The sequence below is a fragment of the Microchirus variegatus genome (assembly GCF_963457635.1).
Source record: "Microchirus variegatus genome assembly, chromosome: 23".
NCBI lineage: Eukaryota > Metazoa > Chordata > Actinopteri > Pleuronectiformes > Soleidae > Microchirus > Microchirus variegatus.
The window spans coordinates 4,554,170-4,577,784 of NC_139824.1; the positions used below are offsets into that span (position 1 = coordinate 4,554,170).

The 23,615-nt window shown below is 39.3% G+C and overlaps 1 protein-coding gene across 1 annotated transcript in view; it reads right to left on the bottom strand.

The window, feature by feature from the left end:
* LOC310943874 (neuronal acetylcholine receptor subunit alpha-7-like) overlaps positions 1–23,615 on the bottom strand; it is a gene marked incomplete at both ends in the record, with an annotated part of 36,023 nt that overhangs the window by 2,779 nt on the left and 9,629 nt on the right. Inside the window, 6 exons of the mRNA XM_083909552.1 lie at positions 1,877–1,963; positions 2,441–2,635; positions 5,812–5,979; positions 7,271–7,350; positions 11,316–11,425; positions 16,702–16,746. Coding sequence (XP_083765678.1) covers positions 1,877–1,963; positions 2,441–2,635; positions 5,812–5,979; positions 7,271–7,350; positions 11,316–11,425; positions 16,702–16,746 — 685 coding nt within the window. The remainder of the gene's footprint in view (positions 1–1,876; positions 1,964–2,440; positions 2,636–5,811; positions 5,980–7,270; positions 7,351–11,315; positions 11,426–16,701; positions 16,747–23,615) is intronic.

Sequence of the window (23,615 nt, forward strand, 5' to 3'; positions counted from 1 at the left end):
ACTCGTTGGATGATGAAATGCTTTGTTTCCTAATTTACAAAGCAACCGTGACACATCCACAGCTGGGAGAGCTGTCAGACACAGACACCGGAAAAGTGCATGTAGACAAATACTCTCCCCTCTTCATGTGGAGCCCTCATAAACACAAACATGAGACAAATCCCCTTTAGAAAAAGAACATGTTTGTAATCCAGCTGTTATGTCAACGGCCTCACAGTTAGATTGACCAATAAAATGATTCTGTGCCATGTGAGGGAGTAAGTTAAGCTGTATGAGGAAATGCTTTGCGCACGGAAGAGCATTTTTATTTGTCTCTTCAGTCCAGCAATTCTGTTCCATCTGCAATGTGATAATATATCCACTCCGATGAAGGCAAGTTCACTAATGGCTTTGTTTTACATCACTGAGCTGCCAAATGATACAGAGCAGCATCTCTGTCTGCATCCTCCTCTCTCATCTTAAAGCTGACGGCCTCGTCTCTTCTGGTCAGTGTCAGTGCGCTGTTGCACAATGCAACGCAGTTTGTTTTCTGTGCTGTGAACATAATCTTCACATCAACAGCCTCCCCGTGTCCCACTCACACACTCAACCAAAGCAAATCCATCAGCCTGTGTCAAATTGTTCCTCCACATTCTGCCCAGTGGTGTGAACACAGCATGTGAATAACTCAGCAGTTTCTCACTCAGCTGTTATTTTTTACAACTCAGCCTAACATTCGCCTCCTGCCTGCTGGCATAATGATTATTTGCATACATCGATTTCCCTGCATCCGCTGTGTGATATCTCCACACTGACCCATCAACCATCCTGGAGTCTTGCTGTATGTCAATGAGTATATGGCTTCATGCCGAAGCATGCATATATCTGATTTAGGCGGAAGTTGATAAAATGAGATCCCCATCATTATAAACAAAAAAACAAACACTTTCTTCATAGTTATCATGAGCTATGTTCACATGGACAAGCATCACTGCAATAAAAGCCTGATGTAATATAATGTAAACACGCCAGTGTGAATACTCTGCTCCAAAACAACTCATTCAGAATACATTTCAAGACTGATGCTGAAGGCCACGACTATATATTTTTTGTCTCTTGATGTACATCAGTCGGTTCTCAAACTGTGGTACGTGACCCACCAGTCAAGCTTCCTCTTGTGGTACTTGAAGGCAAATCAGAAATCTTATTTTTGCCTCTTTACACCACTGTAATTTAAAGTTGGTGATAACGTTGTTATTGCGAGCTTACAATATTTTCTCAGGTATTAGAAGTTGATGAACAAAGACATTGCAATACCCCTTGTAGCTGCTATGACAAAAGTTGCCTCACAGACCATCATCACTTTGTCTTGGTTTTAGAGTTGGTTTTGGACTTGTCCAAGGCCAGCTAGGAGATTGTTAGCTCAGCACAAAGAGTGCAAGCAGATGGAGACAGCTAGTCCCACTGCATGTTAAGAGTGTAAAATATTAGATCTTATTCAAAGCAACATACTGTTTATGTAATGTATTTAAAAAAAAAAAAAAAAAAAAGTGTAAAAAATGCATTTTGAGATAACGCACAATTCTTTTAAAGGTATTCTGATATGAACCCTAGCAAATCTCTAGAAAAGAATTCAGAACCTCTTCCAGAGTTTGATGTTCATGTATGAAGAATGCAGGAAGATTGTCTGGTTCATATTCACAACAGCAGTAGAATGCCCAGAATATATTCCCACTTGTGTTCTTACAGATTCTATTTCCCTCTACTAAGAACTCACTCACTCGTGAAGGCTGTACCCTTGTTAAACATAAATTATATATACAATTAAATAATAATGATTACATGAATATCATAATCGTCACTTTAAAAACTTCTACAAATCATTAACATGCCTTACCAATCAGGGGCACAGAGTCTGAAGTGGCAGGCATTATCTCTGCCACCAGTAACATGAACACTGTTAGAGACAGCAGCACAGTGATACCTGGAGAAAACAAAACAAAAAAAAGACAATGATCAGAAAAAAGACAAAAGAAAGAGAAAAAAAATATTTCATCATATTCTCTTTAACATGAGGCAACTCCTAATAAGTGCATCCCTTTGCTTCAGAAAAGGTGAGAACAGTTGGGATGTGTGTTTGGTTACGAGAACACTCATTAATATATTTAGTCTCACTGAATGGCATTTTCATAACAAGCTGGCATTTTCAGGTTGAGGTGACAATCTTTATAATGAAGCTTTTATTTGTTTTCTAACAAAATGATTCCAACGCAGATGCTAATTCACAGCCATAGTGTTAGTATTCACATAGAGCAATGCAACATACATATAGATGGGTAAGCTTGAGGACCTGGTGGATTTTTTTCTATGTCTTTAATTATAATCTGTAATCCTGTAATGCATCACTGTGCTTGTGTGAGCAGATGTGTGTGATTGAATGTCGTGTTTGTCTGCTATGTACCGAGTGAGATCTTCTCTCCAGAGTCAGCAGGGAGGAGGAAGACGAGCAGGGCCAGACCAGATATGAGGACGCAGGGGATGAGCAGGTTGAGGCCATAGTAAAGTGTCCTGCGACGCATGGTGACTGTGAAGGTTACATCAGGGTAGGGTTCTTTACAGCACTCGTAATACAGCTCATTACGCTTGGCTGGCACACCTGAGGGAGGTGGGAGTGAAGAGGTCAAAATACAGCTTAGGAAAAGTTATAAAGTACATGTTTGGTTTGCAGTTTAGCTTGGCTGGATAGTTCTGAAATGCCAAAATTGTGATATGTAACATTTCAATAGGTGTTCAAGTTGTGATGTAAGCTTTTTTTTAAACTAACTTAGGAAGTCAAGGTCATGTTCAATTATATAGCACATTCTTTAAAGCGGAACTCGACCGGAAGTTCCTATTAAGGCTGTTTTTTTGGTGTGTATCTGTGTCATTACCTTGTTTAAGAAGCCCTGAAGGTTCGAAACAAACAGTTCAGCCACTGCTGAGAACACTGTGTTTATTGTAATCTCGGGACTCAACGAGATCTCTGAAAATCCCGTAATAGTTATGTAAACAGCAGTTCTCCAGAACAGCAGATCCTCCTGCTCCGGGCACTAGTCCGGGCACATCCGGTTGCGTACATTGAACCGCAGAAGAAGAATAACGTCCGTTGTGGAGGTGTTTCACGAGCGACAGTGTCTTCTGACTCTGGGTCTGACTCCGGGTCAAAGTCATAAAAGGGACTTTGGTGGGGAGTCGTGAAGAAGCTATTTTTAAACATTGTTAAAACAATGTTTTGATAATGAGTAGCAGTGCATCCACCGTTCCAGAGGGGGGAGCTGTGCTTCTGAGAGCGGGTCATCGCGGCTGACGTGCACCGTCAGAAAAGAGGATTTCTATCGGCTCGTTTACAGCAACTAGGAGGTTTTTGACCATAAAAACAAGTTAATGTATGTAAGTAGACCTCCATAACTAACATATATGTGCAACAGCAGGACCACTATGTGACCTTTAAAAACAACTACTGTTGCCCCAAAGTGTTGTACAAAGTAATACAAACACGCACAGACGCACACACACACACACACACACACACACACACACACACACACACACACGTATAGTATACACATATATACTGTGTTGTAAATAATAAAAATGCAATACAGCAAACAATCGACAGAGTAGAACAAAGCACTACAAACAACACATAATATGGAAATAAAAAGTGGACTAATATAACATGCAGAGATAAATAATTAAATACTAGGTCAACTGGGATTAAAAGTGAATAAATTGGTCTGGGCAGCAGACCTTATATGCTTTGGCTATCCCAGAGTTTAGAGCCTGCGACAGAAAAGCCTCTGTCTCCTCAAGTGTTAAGTCTAAGTCATGTAATGACCAGGAGCTGCTGAATTGTTGACCTCAGTGCTCTCACTGGAACATGTCGTTGCAACAGCTCCGCTCAAATGTGTTCAAATTGTTGAATATTTGTGTGTGGATTGGCGTAAACATTTGTGAGTGCCCACATTTTTGCACACATTCTGTGCACACACTTGTGAATCTTATTTTTAATTTGCACATCATATAATGCATATCTGTGACAACGTTGAATCTGTTGTCTTTTCGTATGCAATAAAGCACAATATATATTTGTTATCACTTTCTTTAAAGTCACAAAACACAATCTATATTTTCTGTATATGAACATAAAATTACAGACTATAAATGAGCATAATAGATGGGATTATAAGGACGATCTATTTACGTTTAGCTTTCCTTAGTAACCATAAAACAAACCATACATGACACAAGGACTTTGTGATGTAAATATTAATGTAAAACAGTCATCATTTGAGCATATTTGAAATCACTTCATATAACTGATCTGCTTGACAGGAGTCTCAAGTTTTTCTGCAACAAGTGTGATGCTACTGCAAAGTGGCTGACTCCTGTGCCACAGCGGATTTTGTTTCCCTGCATTTGTAGCTGAGCAGCTGATGTCGCCTCTCCTCCTGGAGACGACCCGAGGTAAGAAAATGCAATTTCACAAAGTGGAGATAAAGATGCCGCAATTAATAGAAACACAAAGAATTCAACTCTCGGTGGAATGAAGGCAAATGACATGACCTTGGTCTGATCAAAGTCAGATGATCAACATTGATCTCAGGATAAGGCCACATTTCTTTGGCGGTGACTACAGGTGGTTTATAATCTGCGTTTGTGAAGCCTTGGAACTATATTTGCATCATATTCAATCAAAAATACAACTCATTTTGGGGTGAGATGTCACCAAAACAAACTTTATCTCTGCCCAGCGACAGATAATTAACTCGAACAGTGTCACATGAATACTGAAGAGAAATAGCCTTTGTTAGCCATCTATTAATTTGATGGATTGCAGACCTGCAAGTGCCTGTGTGTGCACATGTGTGTGTCATTGGTTGGGTGTGTGTGTATTTGCTGGCATGGGTATTTCTGAGGCCAGTGTGAACAGTGTGATTTCTTGGCCAGCTTGATGCCTGAATGTGCCTGAATTAAGTGAACCATCCCTGGGCCAGCTGTCACCACACAAACCCATGGCTCCCCCTTCCATTCTCCATGCCAGCTGGGTCCACTCAGTGTTGTGTGTGTGAATCTGGATTCTCCTCTTTGCCTTAGGTCAATATGCTAAATTAAGTTAGAGGAAATGAGAGCTCTTCATGTTTAATTTTAGTAAAATCTATAAAATTAGATGAGAAAGTCAAACATGGAGCAATATTTGGCGTAGCTTTTATGTTATCTTGAACTTATCTGTCTCGTTCTTTGTTTCTTGGGAAGAGATTGCAAGTGAGAAGAAGTGTAATTAACTGGAATTTTCTGATGAGACTCAGCAGTAAATCCCATATCACAGCACGAATGAAGCCCAACATAAATTATTTAAACTAGGGTAGAAAATTATTTTTTGTTTTTTTCTGAACAACTCTGGAACCAGGACTGACTGACAGGAAGATGTCAGTGAGAATGACATCTTACACAGAATTTGACATTACTAAAACACCTGCTGTCACAGCTGACTGACAGAGTCGATATCTGAACTCCCTGGAATATGACACGAAGGACCAAATGTAGGACGTCTCTATGTTAGACTCTTCATTCATCTGTCTTTCAGAGTCAGTTTGATGTTTAGCCTGGAAACTTCAAATACAAATACCACTCCATGGGTGCCCTCACAGCTACTCTTTATTCCTTGTTTGTCAACATATATAGACACAGTATATATACTGGATATAGATTTTCAGTATCTTGAAAACAGATGTTTCACCAGACTGTGTTTGCAAATGGTAAAAATGTTAGTTTAGATTGTTTTCTTCTTACCTACTAGGTCCCACTCCCCATTAGGTATGTAGGTAGAGATGTCCACGTCCATCATCTGGAGGTCCAGCAGCCAGCCATTGTGAGTCCAGGATCCAAACTTTAGGTCACACTTCTGCATATCAAACGGGAACCACCGTACATCGATATAGCAGGTACTTTTCAAGATGCCTTGGGAGACAAAGAGGTAGAAAGCTTCTTCTGAAACAAAATTGTAACTTTGTTTTGATGTGTTTTCACAATGCTCACCCAGAGTTATTTAGCATTTTCAGATTTGTCTCAGCCAGATTCACTAGATCCATCCATCTATTTTCCACTGCTTTATCCTTGATGAGGGTAGCTGGGGGTGCTGTCCAAATCTCAGCTGACATAGGGCGAAAGGCAGGGTACACCCTTGATAGATCGCCAGTGTCCAACTCACCTAATCCCCATACTGCATTCCCTTTGGGGAATGGTTTGGAACAAACCACCTTCAAACCCAGGTCTTTTTGCTGCAAAGGCAAGAGAGCTAACCAGTGCCATTATTATTATAACATTATTATTATTTAAAGCTTCCATAGAGTGGTCCTATCACACATAATATGTTAGTTATGGAGGTCTACTTATATACATTAACTTGTTTTTATGGTCAAAAACCTCCTAGTTGCTGTAAACGAGCTTATAGAAATCCTCTTTTCTGATATTTCAGACTCAACTCTCACACCCAGAAGTATTTGAGATTTTCCTTAGTACTTCCTTAGTACCACCAGAGGAAGCTTGCATACCACTGGCGGTACACGTACCATACATTGAGAACCACGAAACCTACCAAAATTAAAACATTTCCATGTAAATTTGAAGCGAATAATCTTTTTACTAGGTGCAATGAAAAAAAAGATTAAGTAAACTGGAAAATAAGAATTAAAGCATTCAACATAGGCTCTCATTGACTTCCATTCATTTCAAACAGCGACAGTGTCTTGTATTGGTATAATAGTTTCCTGAAAATGATTGCTTCTTAACTCTTAGAAATAAGGATTCCAAAAGTGTTTTTCTACAAGGGCTGAGGTTCTACCTGGAACCATTTGCTTCTGAAAAACCCTTTCCAGAATAAAGGGTTTTAAAAGGGTTCTTGGTAACACTACATGGAAACAAAAAGGGTTCTCCTATGGAGACAAGCTGAAGAACCTTATATGGTTCTACTTAGCACTTTTATTTCTAAGAGTGTTGGGAAAAGGAAGTGAGTGGGATTGAGGAACATGGTGTCAACAATGATAATGAGTCTACTAATGAAGTTAGATGATGACAAATGACATCATGGTGATGTGCAAAGAATATCATGTTGATGAGAATAAATCCTTCCCATATTCATCATTATGTCATAATCATGAATCACCATAAAGTGATGATGAAAAAAATAAATCTACTAAAGATGCAATGTAACGGTCAAGCGCGGTCAAAGAGAATATTTTAAATGGCTCACCTGGTGGGATGTACTGGCACGATCCTGACGCATTGACCAACACGTTTGTATGGAATGTAGCATCAAACCTTTCATCAGCACTGCAGAGAGAGAGGGAGTGTGCAAAGATGGAACATCAAAACAGTCATGGAGCATTTAAAGATCAAGAAAATGTGACAGGAATATACAAAACACAAGTAAAAAAAAAACATAGACAAATGACGCAGAGCTGAAAGAAAGCTTCTGTTCCACTGACATTCTAGGATCCCCACCTTCACCTGTTGCTTTGATTGACAAGGTCCAGAACCTAAGATCCATCCTTACAAGAGGTGGACTTACATCTAGAGCTGTAGTACAGCCCCATACTGGCCTGCCTCCAGAAAGGTTGTTCCCAAGGTTGTTTACAAAGTTACAATGCGTAAGAATTAATGACAGCTAATGGTGAGACTGCAGAATGCAACAAATAAAGGACTCTTCCTCTCACCCCTCCATTTCCAAAGTGCTTTAGAGTTCAACGGTGGCATTTGAATGTCAGAAAGGATGTTGTTTTTCCTTATTTGTGTAGCAAGTTTAAAATTCGAAACACACTTTGGCTGATTTGTCCAATTATGCTCCTGTATAAACATTGCGGTACAGGATGACAGCCTCCGTTAAGCATGACCCTTGTCTAAAGTGCATCTAAAGGCTTATTCTAAGGCAATGAAAATATATATATATATTTTTTTTTTTAAATTAATTTCAGGCTTTCTTTATGTTTCAGGTAATTTTCATTCCACACTTTTTCACTTATTTCAGTTTTGGCAAATAACCCCTCCTAAATGTCACACACTGGCTCTTTTAGACTGCTCTATGCACGAAATAAACAACATTATACGAAGTGTCAACCATGTCTGGAAGACAAAATTGTTTTTGAAAGCCGTAAAATGGCCACGCTCCAAGGCAAGACCAAACACCTGGCATCTTAGTAACTGGCAAAATGCATTTTTGTATTTTTAAACCTAGACATGCTTTTCCTCAAGGGTATTCTCAGTGAGGCATGTGGCTGTACATACACACACACACACATAGAAAGTGATAAAAGAATGAAGAATTCCTCTGTGACTGAAAAGCGTGTGACCTTTGCTTGGTGAAAGTGCTTAAGACAGTTGAAAATATAAGGGGTTTGTGTCATGCACACACAACTCTAGGGTTTTTCTACTTTTCCTTCTGGTAGAATCAAAATGCTGTGCTATAATCCAGTATGTGTGGTATAGACTGTTTTTGAAAGAATCAGATGACTTCAAGGATTATTGCTGCTGTTATCCCTGCTTTTACAACAGCCTGAACATTTTTGATTCACAAAAAAATATTGATTTTACTCCTGATTGATACTGCATCTATAACAAATGTCAGTTTCAATCTGGCACTGTCAGGGCTGTATTGTTGTTATTGTTACTGATCGCTGATGCCCCTCAACATAAACTGCTTAATGTTCTGTATCATCCCTGTTTGAAAGACAAACCTCTCACTTTTCTCTCCCTCACACACACACAGACACACACACACACACAACACACACACACACACACACACACACAAGCCAAAATCTGTCACTGTCTCCCCACCGTAAATAATCCTCAGTCACCTTGAAGAAGGAGCTAAAGAAAAAAACAAAAAAAAAATAGCGCCATCAATCAACTTCAACTCTGCCTCATATTAAGCTGTCTTCACTCATTAAAAGTGTGATATTTTTTTGTAAGAAAAAAAAAGCCAGATTTTTATGTCGGTCCATTTAAAACATTAAATGAATGCCATCTGTTAGGCCTTGACAGTTAAATAATGGTCAATCATTGTCAGTAATCACACAACCTCTCTGCTCTGGTGCTTTTAAGCAACGCTCTTAAAAGCGGAGAAGGTGACATTCAGACTACAAAATAAGGAGACAGACCTGTAGAAAAGTTCTTAATGTTACTCTAAGTGATAGGAAAGAGCTTTTGGGAATAAAACAAAACAAAAGGGTACATCGAATTGTTATGTCATTATTAATTTTAATATTCTTTTTTTCTGTCATGCTATGCGACAAATTCATCCATACATCCATCTATTCTACCACTTGATCTTCCACACAAGGGTTGCAGGGTGAGCTGTGAAAATCTCAGCTAACATAGGGTGATAGGCAGTGTACACCCTGGAAAGCCAGTCCATTGCCAGGGCCACATAGAGACAAACAACCATTCACTCTAACACCTACTGTCAATATAGAGTGCCTTTGGGGATGCATTTGGGGATGCCCACATCTGCATGTTTTTGGACTGTGGGAGGAAACCGACGAATCCGGAGAAAAACCCATGCACACATGTGGAGAACATGCGAAGTTCATGCAGAAAGGCCCTTGTTCCGACCGGGGCTGGAACCCGAAGTGTCACGATATAACGGCACAATAAAAAACAAACAAAAACCCTGATATATAGTTAAACTGACAGTAATTATGGGTGTACTGTAACTTACATCCACGTTGATTGAGTGTCTTAGTTATGTATTTCTCATATAATGTTTATACGTCTAATAAATAAAAAAACAACTCTCTAAAAAGCTATTTTCGTCACAAAAACAGGAGCAACACATCACTTTCTTCCGGGGCGCAATTCACTTGCACATTAAATTGATTTATGTTTAGGAGGGAGATTCTCATTCAACTGCTTCCATTACTTTAGCTACGGCTTTAGATTCCAAGTGAAACTGTAAGAAATGTTGCTGTTTATAAGATGTGATTTAAAGCCTTTGACTAAAGTGTATGTCTATCTTGTTTTTGCAGGACAGATCCAAAAGCAGCTTGTAAAATCTGCAAAAGCTGAAACTAATTTCAAAATGGAAACACTAGAATATTATGGTAAGTGTGTTATTTGATTGTATTTATTTTTATTTTTTGCAAATATCTCTTTTGGAGATAGAACAACATGCTGTGATGGATGTACCTCTTTGAGGCACAATGGACGCTGCTGTTGTCACAGCTGTTTTGTTCAGGGTTAATGTTATGCATGTTATTTGCTAACCGTGGAGGCAGCTGCCTATAAATGTGATGAATGTCTGAAAGCAGCATGTGTTTGAGAATGAAATTGGTGGATGCCCGATCCCTGGCAGACATGAAAGGTCCCTGGATTGGTTTTAAAAATGAGAAAGTTCAGACCACTTTGTAAATGTCAGTCACCTGGCAACTTCATTTCTTTGGATCTATGTTATCAGGTTGCTTGTTAAGCGATCAAATAGCAAGTAAAGCAATGCATCTCAATCCATGCAAAAAATAACTGCAAAGTGGCTGATGTGAATGGATTGGAGAGAGACTGACTGTCAAAGTAACACAAATAAACCAAGTAACAGGACATATTTTTTCTCTTTCATCCTGTAAAAGTTCCTCTTCTTTGACAAAGGTATGAAAAGATATTGATTATGACTCATACATGAGTAAAGCAGACAGAAATGTTGCATTTGAACATAAATAGAATCCTTGTTTTTACCTGCATAAACGTCTCAGGTTGGATGCATTATTAGAATTCCTCAGTCTGTTGACATTCTCATTCAGCTGGCGCAGTGCGCATTACAAACAACATATGCAAAGCCCCATGGGAGTTACAGTTTATATCCTCCCGAAGGGAATCTGCTCAATCACCTCATTACATGTGGCTGTATCCATGAGTGAAATTTTATCTGGGGAATATTTCCCTCCAATGTGTGAGAGCAAGGGGAATCTGTGGTAACCAACCATGTATGACAGAAGACAAATTGAGGTACACAGAAATCCAAGTTGCAAAATAGATTACGTGGTGGTAGTGGTTACAGATTGATCACTGGGCCAATGACGCCTTTAGCCATTTGCTACTGTTGTAATTACCAGATAAATGAAGGCTTTTCCTTCAAGTGCATTCTTTCAGTCCTAGCTTGAAGCCAATTAACTTTTTTGATCAACAATTCTAATAATAGTACATTTTACTGTGTGGATAATTTTACATTGAAGTGAATTGAAGGTTTGACGGCAGTTGTTTACGTGATGTGAGGACAGTCTTGGGCAGAAGAGGAGAATAACACTTACCTGTTGTAAAGGAGAATATCTGGAACCCATATCAGATCAGAAGGGAAGCGAAGGTTCTGAACACCGGGATATTGTTCTGGGTTCCAGGAAAGGTAAGTATCTGTCCAGTGCTGACAGAAACAATGGAGAATAAGAGTCACCAAAGACGGTAACATAAATTAGGGACAAAACACAGGATTATGAAAGGTGAATGAGTGAATGACTGGTGACAAAGTTGGTGCCGCTGTTCACGTCTCAAAGGAGACCTTATTCCATGGTGTCCTAATGAACATGTCTGTGACATGCTTTGGTCAAAATACCATAAGGATGAAGCACCATAGCAGTTCAATCACCCTGCCAAAACAGCCCTGTTCAGAATGGTCAGTTTTGAGTGCCTGTCTCTTTAAAGGCAAATGAGTCACAGGAAATTAGGTCAGCGTCACTGAAGCTAGGTTTATAGTCGCTGTAGTCTGCTGGGTGAGTGCCAAAAATAACGTCATATCCTGTGTCACGCCAGGCGTTGGATCACTTTGTGAGGGGCAAAAGACTAGCCCATAGAAAGAGTGGTGACCCAGGGGGAAAAGCCCACTGTATCCACTGGACACATAAATCCTCTGAGGCTGGAAGTTTGTGTGGAACTCTGTGCTGTACTGTGCAGCCAAGAATAGAACACTTTGCTGACTTCTTACATTCAAATCCTGAGCAACTCTGCTCTGACATTGATACCATGCCACCTGCTTCATTCATCATGTTCCCAGCCTTAGTGGTGATATCTATTTTACACATATTCCATTGCGCGCTATATTAGTATTAATTTTGTTCAAATACAGCTACACCTTTGACCTCTGTGGCATTTTTAACCCCTTTATGAGTCACACTTACGTGTCATTAACAACACAGATACAGGTGAACCCCAGTATGTGGGTGTAACAGCATTGTCTCTTCCTGCACGCCGCAACCACGGCATTATCAGATTTTGATTAAGTGATTAACTCCGTAGGTACCGAAACTTGGGATCAAGCTTGAATTTTGTTTGTAATATGACACACATATACACACTAATAATGAACCAAACTTAATGCAATTAATTAAAAGTGTATCTTAAAAGAGACTATAGTTTCCCAACAACTGTTAGATATTATACTTTCTCTCCAGCTCTAAAAATTAAACTTTATAATCCACTCGTACTTGAGCATTAATACCTAGGTGTCAAACTCATTTTAGATCAGTTGCCACATACAGCACAATTGGAGAAATGGACAAGAACAGTCAAATAATAGCATCACCTATTAACAACAAGCACTCCAAATGTTTCCCTTTGTTTTACATTAATTATTTATATAAGTTAACCATTTACAACGGCACAAAACATTTAGCCACGGGTACCTGAAACTGTAAATTATAGTATTTTGCATCATGATTAGATTTAATTCATAATGTGACATTTTCACAAATCCATCCCGAGTGCTGGATTAAACCCACCGGCTGGCCGGTTCTGGCCCGTGGGCTGTACGTTTGACACCCCTGCCTTAATACATACATTAAGGGGCAAACTGAACCTTATTTTATAGTGTATTGTGAGATTATGTCATTTATAGTAGTGAGTGATAAGGCATGTGAGTACATTTATAAGTGCATTTCCTTTTATGGGTGTATGTCTAAATTATATGTATACAAGTTACATACAGTACATATACATGGGAGGCACTTGGATTTTCTAGCCATAGGGCACATTCCCCATGGAACACACTCCCATTACTAATGTGGCGACAGTACAATGTGAGTATGCATGTGCACACAAGTGGGCAGAGCATATGTGTCGAATGTGCATGTTTGTGTTCACATGAATGAGCTCCTGGCAGTTTATACTATGTAAACAATGTACTGTGTGCACGTATAGTTCAGTGATTTTTAGAGTCAAATTCATCTCTTCAAAGAAATCCACCTAAAGTGAGCCTGCTGACATGTGTATGTGTCCACTCACTCATGCATCACATGACTTAATCACTAGCACTCTTGTCATCTGTGGGCCTTTTGCTGTTTGGTGCTACAGAGAGTTTTCTTTTCATGTTTGTTGGCTGGGAAGACACAACCGAGTGCCAGCAGATCAAACCACAGCTCAGTATGTTTGTAGTCTGTCAAGAACAGATGAGAACGACAGTGGGCAGCATGAGGTTACTGCTGCCTCAGAATAGGTTTGTAGTTACTTAACAGAAATTTAAGAAACCGTCACTAAATGAAGACAACAAGGTTGCTATTGAAAGCATGTGAATATCAGTCTCTAATTGCAAGACTAAAGCTGATACGTGCATTTACAGTACAATATACACGTTATTAGCTTGTATATTTGTGTTGCATTGCCAAAATGTAAACAATTTGTAATTTTAGATATTTTAATGTCTGTAATATATAATAAAAAATAGCGCTATTGCCATTGAGGATACTGGGGTAACACAAATTCGTAAAAAACTTGAGCTCATTAAAATTCTCACAGGTGAAAACCCACCCAAATGCTATCCATTCACTGAGGGATGAACCTGTAATGAATCCTAAAATCCTCCTTGATGCAGAGGAAGTGAACTTGCTCCTGTGACTCACCATCTGTGAGCTAGATAATGTAATTCTCATGCCTCCTTGAAAATCTGCTGAATCTGCAAAGCCCCCTTAAGCTATTACGCAAAAGTGAATGCCAGCATTGAAGCGGTGGCTTCCTGAATATTTCATTCAACAATTCATTCATTCATGAGTTGTAAGCCAGTCAGCAGCAGCCAAGTCAACCTGACTAAGTGTAACCCAGACCTCTTCATCTGGCTATTATGACTGGACCTGCTGTGATAATGGGGCTGTTGTTGCTACCTGAGTAGCCTATAATGTCTTCCTGCCATTACTGTGTTTTTCGAAGGCACATTTTTGCAACATTAAATTATGTGCAATGTCTTTAATGGGAGAAATGCGCGACAGCTGGTTGAGATCAGTTCGCTATAGTCTTATCTCCCAAAAGCACAGCTCAGAGTGAGAATATATAGGGTTTTCACCTATGTTTGGGGCAGTAACCCGGATGCGTGGCCATATTGGAGGTACTTGGAGGTAAACACTGCGATGGATAAATGTCCGAAACCACAGAAAAACTCCTCAAAATGCATTATAGATGCAAAGGCATACAGGGAAGGACTTGGTCCACAGGATAGGGTACGGTATTTTGAAAAGCTACGGTACATTGGTGGTGCAGATCCATACAAGTTGGCTCCCTCTTCTTGGATCAATGATGACCCGGAAATTCTCCCGTCTATTGCGTATCCTAATATCGCCAATAACGTCTTTATTCAACCTGACGCGGTGATGAGGCGCCGTAAAAACCCTCTATAATATGGTGGGTCATGGCTGTGCAGTGGCTCTTAGCTCCAATTGGTTACTTTTGCTTGTCTAGTTCTGGCCTCCCTGGAATATATCTCTATCGCCTGCTGCCTCTCTAGAGTCATTACCATCAACAGAGGCTCCACCCACCCTGCAAATCACGTGTCCCTCAACTCGTCCTCTTGGTAAGCGCTACAGGTGTATTAACAGACTGAGAAACTGCTTTTTTCCATTGGTGCCCAAGGACAAGCAAAGCTGAAGTACTTTAATGGACTACTACAGTAAGTGCAACACTCAATAGTCAAAACACAAAAGCTAAGTGGAATAAACCTAGTATTTAGTCTCGATTTCTGTAAACTGTAGATGCATGTATGACTAACTGCATTTTTGTATGACCTCAGGTTGTAGCTGAAGCATATAGTGTATCATAACCACCTGTCCATGACAAGTACAACAACTTGAGTGTCTTTGCTCCACAAGCGTTTCTCTTGTAACATTAAACATAGATACTAAGTATGTCTGTGAGTCAGTCACAGTCAAGAAAATAATCAAATATTCTCTTCATAATACTTATGTCTTTAGGAGTTAGTGGTAGGCAAAAAAACTTGGTTGATTTAACTTGACCTTGACTTGGCTGACTGAGAACCTTCATAGACAATAAATGTAAGGACTGTTATCCACCAAATCACATTTTCTGACACACTTTAGCCTCAGTCTTTCAGGACAGTGAAGTAAAGACATTAAGTAGTCATTAAGAGTACATTTAAGACCTTTTGAATGTGTTTTGTTACAGAGACACTGTTAAAAAGCTTACTGCTGACAGTGTTTTCATATAACTACCAACAGTTCTTATGTTTGGTATCTCAGCCTCTAACCCTATTAGACAATGTGTTGTTTCATGTAATGCAAGTCTATCTTTCCCATTGTTTTAAACTATGTATTTGTTAAGTAAATGAAAAATAGAAAGACTTAAAGAAAGGTTCAGAAACTACACTCTCAATATGAAACATCTTATATCAGGTGATTATTAAAGAGTAACTTAACCCCTAAACCATTTTTTTTTCAGGTTAAAACTAGTGTATATGGTTATCTAGAATCACTAATATAGTGATTCAGTGGTCCAACTCTTGGTAGTTTTGTGTAAAGTATTTGAATGACTTTAATTTATTTATATTATTTTTAAATAGTAGCATAGTATATAGTTTTAAAAGTTAGCCTCAGACCAGGGGTTTAGTTACTCTTTAAACTATAAGATATTTTAACACAACCAACTGTCACTACTTTCATCACAGGGAGAGATAACAAGTGCCAGCCCTGAAACTATTCTGACACTGGCTAACCTAAGTTTCAGGTAGGGTGCGATTTGTCAAAAAAAAAAAAAAAAAGACGGGGGGATGTTTTTTTTAATTTATTTTTTTTAATTATTTTTTTTAATTCAAGGACATGAAGATTTTACTGTAACTTGCTTAACTAGGCCCACCATGTTTCATATTTAGCTCCGCAGTCCCAGTGTCAAGTGGGGGCATGAGGGGGCATCAAAGCGTAGTATTTTCATTTTTTTTAAATATTGTTTTCAGTCCATGACGTGTTCAAAACAACCCAAAACTTGGAAAAAAAAAACTCCATTGACTTGTTAAAACCAAAATGAACCATTGTGAAAATTCAAATTCCAGTTGTCTAAGTTTCTGTCTAACTTCTAAGTTTCCAGTTGTCCTTGAACCCATCACACGTCTTACTTTATGTTGTCAGTGTGTCTTCCAGCTGTAAAAAATGGTAATAATGCAACGCTTTTGTCACTATAACATTGTTACATTATGACCTGTTATTACATGAGCTATGAGCTGTCCTATAGTTGGGCTCATAATGTAATAAATTGTTACATTATTATATCCCGTGCAAATACTTTATTACGTTATGCACTCATGATTTGATTATATTATGAGCCGATTATTACATTATGAACTTTGCAATCTATTACATTATGTGCTGTTATTAGACTATGAGCCATTTTTACATTATGAGTTGCTACAGGTTGCTTGGAGAGAAGACATACCAGCTGCAGCCAGGCGTTTGTGATCAACACTTGGTTCTTTTCATCCTGAAATGGAACAGAGGGAGAGAGACAAACAATGAGCAGGCAGTATAGCTTTAGAGAGATAGTGAATGAAAATATTCTGCAGGCCTCCATGCATTGCAAGAAAAGAAAAAAAAAACTGCTTCTTTTGTAAACATAAGGTGAGATTATGAGGCAGATCGGCAAAGAAGTCAACCTTTGACAGAGCTGATGTGCTCACTGAATGGTAATGTGACGATCTGGCCCTTTTCTCTTTTGTTGAGATTCTTGAAATGTGTGTTTACCAGTTAGAGCAAAAATAATTAACATGATACATCAGACTATAAGTCATCTGTGCACCAGCTAAAAATCCATAAAAAAACAAACTCGACTTATTAAAATGACTAGTTATTACAATTACTGAACACAATTTGGTTGAAAGACAAGAAGAAATGAAAAGCACACCAACTACTAATCTAAGGTGCATTCACACTTGGTAGTCCGCTTTGTTGGTCTGTACTTTACATTTTGGAGTGATGATGGATCGGCTAAATGTGCTAGTTTTCCTTCAGAGGAGGAAGAGTTGGGAGCTGCCAGACACGGAGGATGGACGCACCATTCTCATTTCCTGTCAGCAGCTCTTCTCCAGGTTCTCCCTTCTCCTCACTGTTGTATGTAGATGAGAACACTCAGGCTGTTGTCATAAATACTGCGCTTCCAGTGAAAGGTGCAGCTAGAGTTCACACCAGTGATGAACCATTCCAGAGTTCAATTTCAAGCACATTCACACTGCCCAAAACAAAGTGAGTGGTTTATTTCAATTGCACTAAATGAAGCTGGTGTGAATGCAAGCTGAAACTCTTTCATTTTGCAAATGTAAGAAAGACAGAGACTTGAGTAACCTGGCTAAAGTGAAGGTGATATCAGTCAGCAGTGCAAAGCATTTCTAGTTTGGACCAATCCCAGGGCCAACATGTACAGATGAACCACCACTCACTCACACACTCACATTTAGAGGCAATATATAGTGTCCAAATAAACTCTGCATATTTTTGGACACATGGGAGGAAACTGGAGAACCTCGAGAACACCCACACACACACACACACACACACACACACACACACACACACACAGGAGAACCTTCAAAACTCCAGGTCTGGACCCAGGATGCAAATCAGCAACCTTCTTGCTGTGAGGCAACAGTGATTGCCACATGCTCTTGTTTTACATGTACATCTTTGGTGAGCACCAGACAGATCAAGGCTGATGTTTAAAACAGTAGCAAAAAGCAACATTGCTTAACAGGAGTTTCTGCAGGAAGCCGACACAGAAAGGATTGGGCTCTTCAGCAAAGACATGAGTTTACAGTATACTATTTCTATAGGTGTCATCAAAACAGAAATATGTATTGGCTTTAGTTGCATTTTGTAATATTTCAACACTCATGGTCATCGGTCTGAAAGAAGTAGAGCAGACAGAGCCTGAGTTAGGTCAAGACTGATGTCAGACACAGACATAGAGGTACAAGGTAGTGGAGACACAAAAAAGGAGATAGGTTTGAATTTTTTTTTAATAATTTTCCACAGAATCTCAGCAGCAAAAGGTTTTGCTCCTTGTTACTTACTGGTATGTTTGAGTCTGACATGCCAGCGACAGCTCCCTCTTACCACTGAAAATAATGTGCGAACTGCTTGACAGTAATAGTGAGTCAAAGCAGCATCTTCTACTCTCTGTGCGCTTTCGTGATAAAGTCATTTTTGTTCCAACTATACTGACTTATCACATTATCTTCTACCCGGCACTGATGCTGGGATAACACTGCAAGTCTTTGAAAACTTTTCTTTTAATGTGAATTTGCTGTAATCAATCTTGAAATCAATTTTCTCACTCGATTTATTTCTATTCCTCACTTCTCCAGATCTGCTCTACGGTGTAGTTTCACACTTTTCACACTTGTTTCGTGCTTCTTATTTCACTCATATAGACATGTCTTTCTTGTTCTCATGTTGTGAGACAGTCACCGAGGACTGTGCTTTAATTAGCTTATCAGTGGACAAGACAGTTGTTACACCACCTGTCAGTGCATGATAGAAACAAATATGGAACAGCTTGCAAAAAACAGTGATACAGATGAAAAAGACTGCACACCCATAAAGAATTACATTTGCATGACCTGTAATACCTTGTACACGCACATTTTTCAGTGAAAATAGTACAAAGTTCATAAAATTCCACAAACATTCTGTGTCATTATCACAAAGATTTATGAGCAGTTACTGAAGGTGCTGAAACTCCTGTCATCACTGACGAGCAAAGCGAACTCTCTGCTCTTACTTCTCGTCGTTGTGAAACATTGATTTGCACACAAACACTCAGTCTCTCTCTCTTTCCCTCCGTCTTTCATCCTGCCTTCTTTCCTCCTCCCTGTCTCCCCACACACTCCAATCTTATCTCAGCCTGTCCTTTCTGATCTGTCCAGCTTTTGAGTAACATCCTTTCTCTGCTGCTGAAACAGAGCAGCCTCCTATTGTGTGCTTCACAAAGCAGCATTTTCAGTCTCTTCAATGTACAATCTAGCACTCAATCAATACATTTTGTGCCTGACCTCTCTTTTGTGGTGTTATTTTTTTCGGTGCAGGCGTGGCACACCCACTATAAACACTTCAATCACCTCACCAATCTGCCCTGATTGGGTTGAAATCAACTGGCAAGGAATTGGTGGACATTTGTATTTAGTCATTCAGTGAACACTCTTTAAATGTTTTTCAGTGCAACATCATCGTAAAAAAATGTGTTTTCATATTGTTACACAGATTTTTATCACCAGTGCGAAGCAACAGAATAACTTCCTCCATATTTTTCTCTCAATGTACATCTTTGGATCAGTGTTTAACACATGTGAAATCAACAAACAGTAAAGAGGACTTGAATCGCAAATTATAAATGAGAATACAGTTTTTCCCAAGCTTGGCTTATAAAAGAAAACACAGGACTATTGGTGTGAAGCGTGAGTTGCTGTTTTTTCCTAGCAGTGTGTGTTGGAAGGATGCAGATGACTGTTTTAAAGCTATACTTACCTTTCTTGCACTTTTACACTTTTCTTTCGTAATCTTAAATTGCTCCTAATAAGCATATGACACTCTATAACGTAAGATAAGCCCACCAGGTTTTGAAACTCATCATTACTTAATTCTCATATTATTATGATAAAAGTATGACCAATTAAAAAATTCGGACCGAATAAAATAATTGGCCGAGCTGCCTGTCTGTCTCCTGTCGCACGCCTCACCGGTCGCTGTCACAGTTTGCGAGTCGTGCGCATCTCTGACAGAGCAGTGTTGCCAACATGGCGACTTTGCCGCTAAATCTGCCGACTTTTTGCGGTGTTTGGAGACTCTCACGTGAAAGCACTTATCACTCTGCAGTTACTGTGCTCAACAAGCAGCGTGTGTTGCCGGGATCTTCTCCCACAGCACAGTAACCTCTGCAGTCCCAGCCTACAGTCAACAGAGCAGAGAACCTTCGCACTCTGGGCCTGATTTACTAAAGCTTTGCGCGTGCAAAAACGTGTGCAAACTGGATTGCACACGCAGATTAGCGTTGATGCTGATGTACTAACAGGGCGCAACGAGGAGTGCGTCCCTCAGACGGGCAAAATAGCACCCGCAACCCATTTAGCGTTCTTGCCTTAATGCATATGCAATATGGGGCGTTTACATGCTATTTTGCGTGTGATGGGAGGAGAAAATGTAAATATGTTATTTTAGCACGCGCAAAGTGATTTATCAAACCTGAAACTGATTGCGGTGTTTATTTTTGCGTCTATATTTAGCACGTTTGAAAGGCAGGTCTTAACTGGCGCTGCGGTTATTTATAGTTATATATATTTGTAAATCAGAAAATTACGCGTTTCCAGAGCATGTTCAACTACGCGTTCACAGATGACGCACATTCATTTCTTATTTGGTATAGCTGAATAAATTAAACATAGATATCCAGAGGAGAAATGTATGTTTGTACTGGTATGGGCTTACCTTGGTCTGCAGTTTGTGGTTCAAGGAGGAGTCGTACCTATGTTCCCCGGTTAAGACCGGAGGAACGGGGAACCCCGCTTTACCTTAACGGGTCCAGCTCTAACCTGATCTACACGGCGAAGCGCAGGCGGCACAGTGCGCACACGTCACCAAAACCTCACAGGCAGGTTACCCTAACCCTAACCCTTCCAGTTCCAGGCACATTTAAATGCAATAAATAATCACAACAATCACTATTTAATGTAACTATCTGAATCAGCTATATATATATCATCTATATCGATTGTCCCGTCGCCTCTGACGTCAGATCATAGACTGTTGGCACGCGTAATGGAAACTCAGCCTGACTGAATTAACACAGATGAAACCAGGGACGGACTGGGACTAAAAAGCCGTTCTGATGATCCGCTTTATTTATTTATTTACTTATTGACAAGAAAGTCACTCATCCATTAGATCCATAGAAACAGCAGAACTCGCTCCCTGGCAGCTGTCAGTGAGCTGCAGGTGAGTCAGGAGGAGAGCGCAGCACCTTCTTTTTTTACGTCAGGTAATGATGGAGCTGTCCAAAATACCGACGCAGGATTATAATAATAATAATAATAATGATAATATAAAAAGGTCCTATGGACCCGGGGAACAATATGTCATATATCCCTCGATCCCAGTTATCTGCTCATCGCAGAACGTCACTTTCTGTTCAGTGGCTTCAAATTTAATTCAGCGCTTCCGTTGAGTCTGCTCTTTCTCCATGTTGACAACTCTTGACTCGCGCAAAATCCTCATTTAAATAGGGCGGTCTGAACCACTTCTGCGCCTGTAGTCAATTGCGGCCGCAATCTTAGTAGTTCACCCGCAAAACGTAATCCAGTAGCGGGCGCAGTCTTTCTGCTCGCGCAAGCAATTTAGCTCTCGCTATTTGGAATCTTAGTAAATCAGGCCCTCTGTGTCCAGGCTGCTAATGAATCGCGCATGCCCATAGCTGCTGCCGTTCCACCCCACTTTGAGGGAGGCGGAGGTGTTCATGTTCAAACTTTTACTAAGTGCTGTGAGACACCCAAGAAAGGTAAGTATAGGTTTAACAAGAGCTCAGTAAGAATTGCTTATTTTCATATACAGTACTTTCTCCCTCAAATTTGAGAAAATCGAATGTGAACACAAGCAGAGTACTGCCAGCTATCTTTTGCAAAACAGCATTTGTTTGGGGGCAACGCTTCAGGCCATGAGATTATTTTGTTTATCATGATTCTTTACGAGCTGATTTTGAAGTGCGTAGTTAATCTATTTCCTGAAGACAGCGAAGCAATTTAGAAGCAATTACACAAAATCAGTGCAGCTACTGCATTTTTGTTTGTTTACCATAATCTTTGTCTGTGCTTTGATTTGCACTGCTCACACACAGTTATGAATTTCTTTGGATCAAGTGGGTGTTTTGGGTTCAGTTCAGACAACATCTGGCTCGCCATTTTTTTTTCAATTTTTAGTCTATTTATTAAACTTAGCTACTGACTGTTGTATTTTAATGTTCAGATGTGAGAATAGTATCAATCCTCCTCAATTAACCCTGTGCTAGAAAGCAAACAAGTAAATGACCAAGTAAAAGACCTGCACCGAAATGAACTGATGTGAGTGTAATCATTTTTATTTATATAAATAAATTGCAATGTTTTTATGCATTAAAGGTGCATTATGTAATAAATCTAAAGCAACTGGCCATAAAATCCTCCTAATATGTCACAGAGACTCAGGAATAATGTTCATATAACAAACTGAACTCACCAACAACAACAGTACAGACAAAATATTTGCATTAAAAAAAACCTTTTGCAGACTGCAAATCATGTTTATGTTTTGAATCATGTTTTGGCATGTGGCGCCACCTACGGCTGTCTACTAATCATTGCAGTCAGTAGAGACTCTGAGCAACCACGGGTTGCCAGTTATGTCAGAAAACGAAACCTAAAAGAATTTGAATGTAGAAAACATTTTTGGCCACATTCTTACATATGGCACCTTTAAATAACATTGTATTGTTGTTAGTGGTTGATTTTAGTTTATTCTGTTATATGTATATGTATAAACATATATATATATATATATATATATATATATATATATATATATGTATATATATATATATATATATATACATATATATAATTTGTTTGTTACACTGCCTTATATTTTATAAGCTCATCTTAAATTATGTCATAATAGAAGACTTACATATTCAACAATTGCATATTTGTCTTTGGGTCATCATACATGCTGCCGCACATTTTAAATTTAAAACATTAACATTATACTGTTTCAAAACCAACAAAAAACGACAGTCGATCGTCTTGGCAAATCTTTTTCAAACACCAGCACGTTCTCCTTGGGGTCATTTGCAAGCTTCAGGTTGGGGACCTGACCATTTTAATAATACAATATGGTAGAGTCCATAGTGTGCAGCTCTTACCACCATGTGGTTATCCTAAAAAGACAGGCACGTCTTGAGACAGGACTGGTTCCGAAATCTGATTGGTGGGTGTCAACTCACTTTTTTTGGATGAGTGCTCTCTGTGTTGAGGTTAACAGGCAAGAAGTTATTTGTGGCTTTGAGTGAAGGTAGATTGGGGAAATAATGCTGTGCGACCGCAGAGGAAACAAAACATTAAAATATAATCGAATGTGACAGGAAATCTACCCAAGCCACAGAAGTGTTGATCCGAGAGTGGATAGTCTGACATGAAAGAGATTGAAGAGGGAGGATTTTGGCCACAGTGAGCTGAATGCACAAAGCTATTTTTTTTCCCCTAAAACAAATAAAAGAAGAAAGCGTTTAAAAGAATTATTTGACAATTTGAGAAAAGTCCTTTCTTGTTAGGCCTTAAA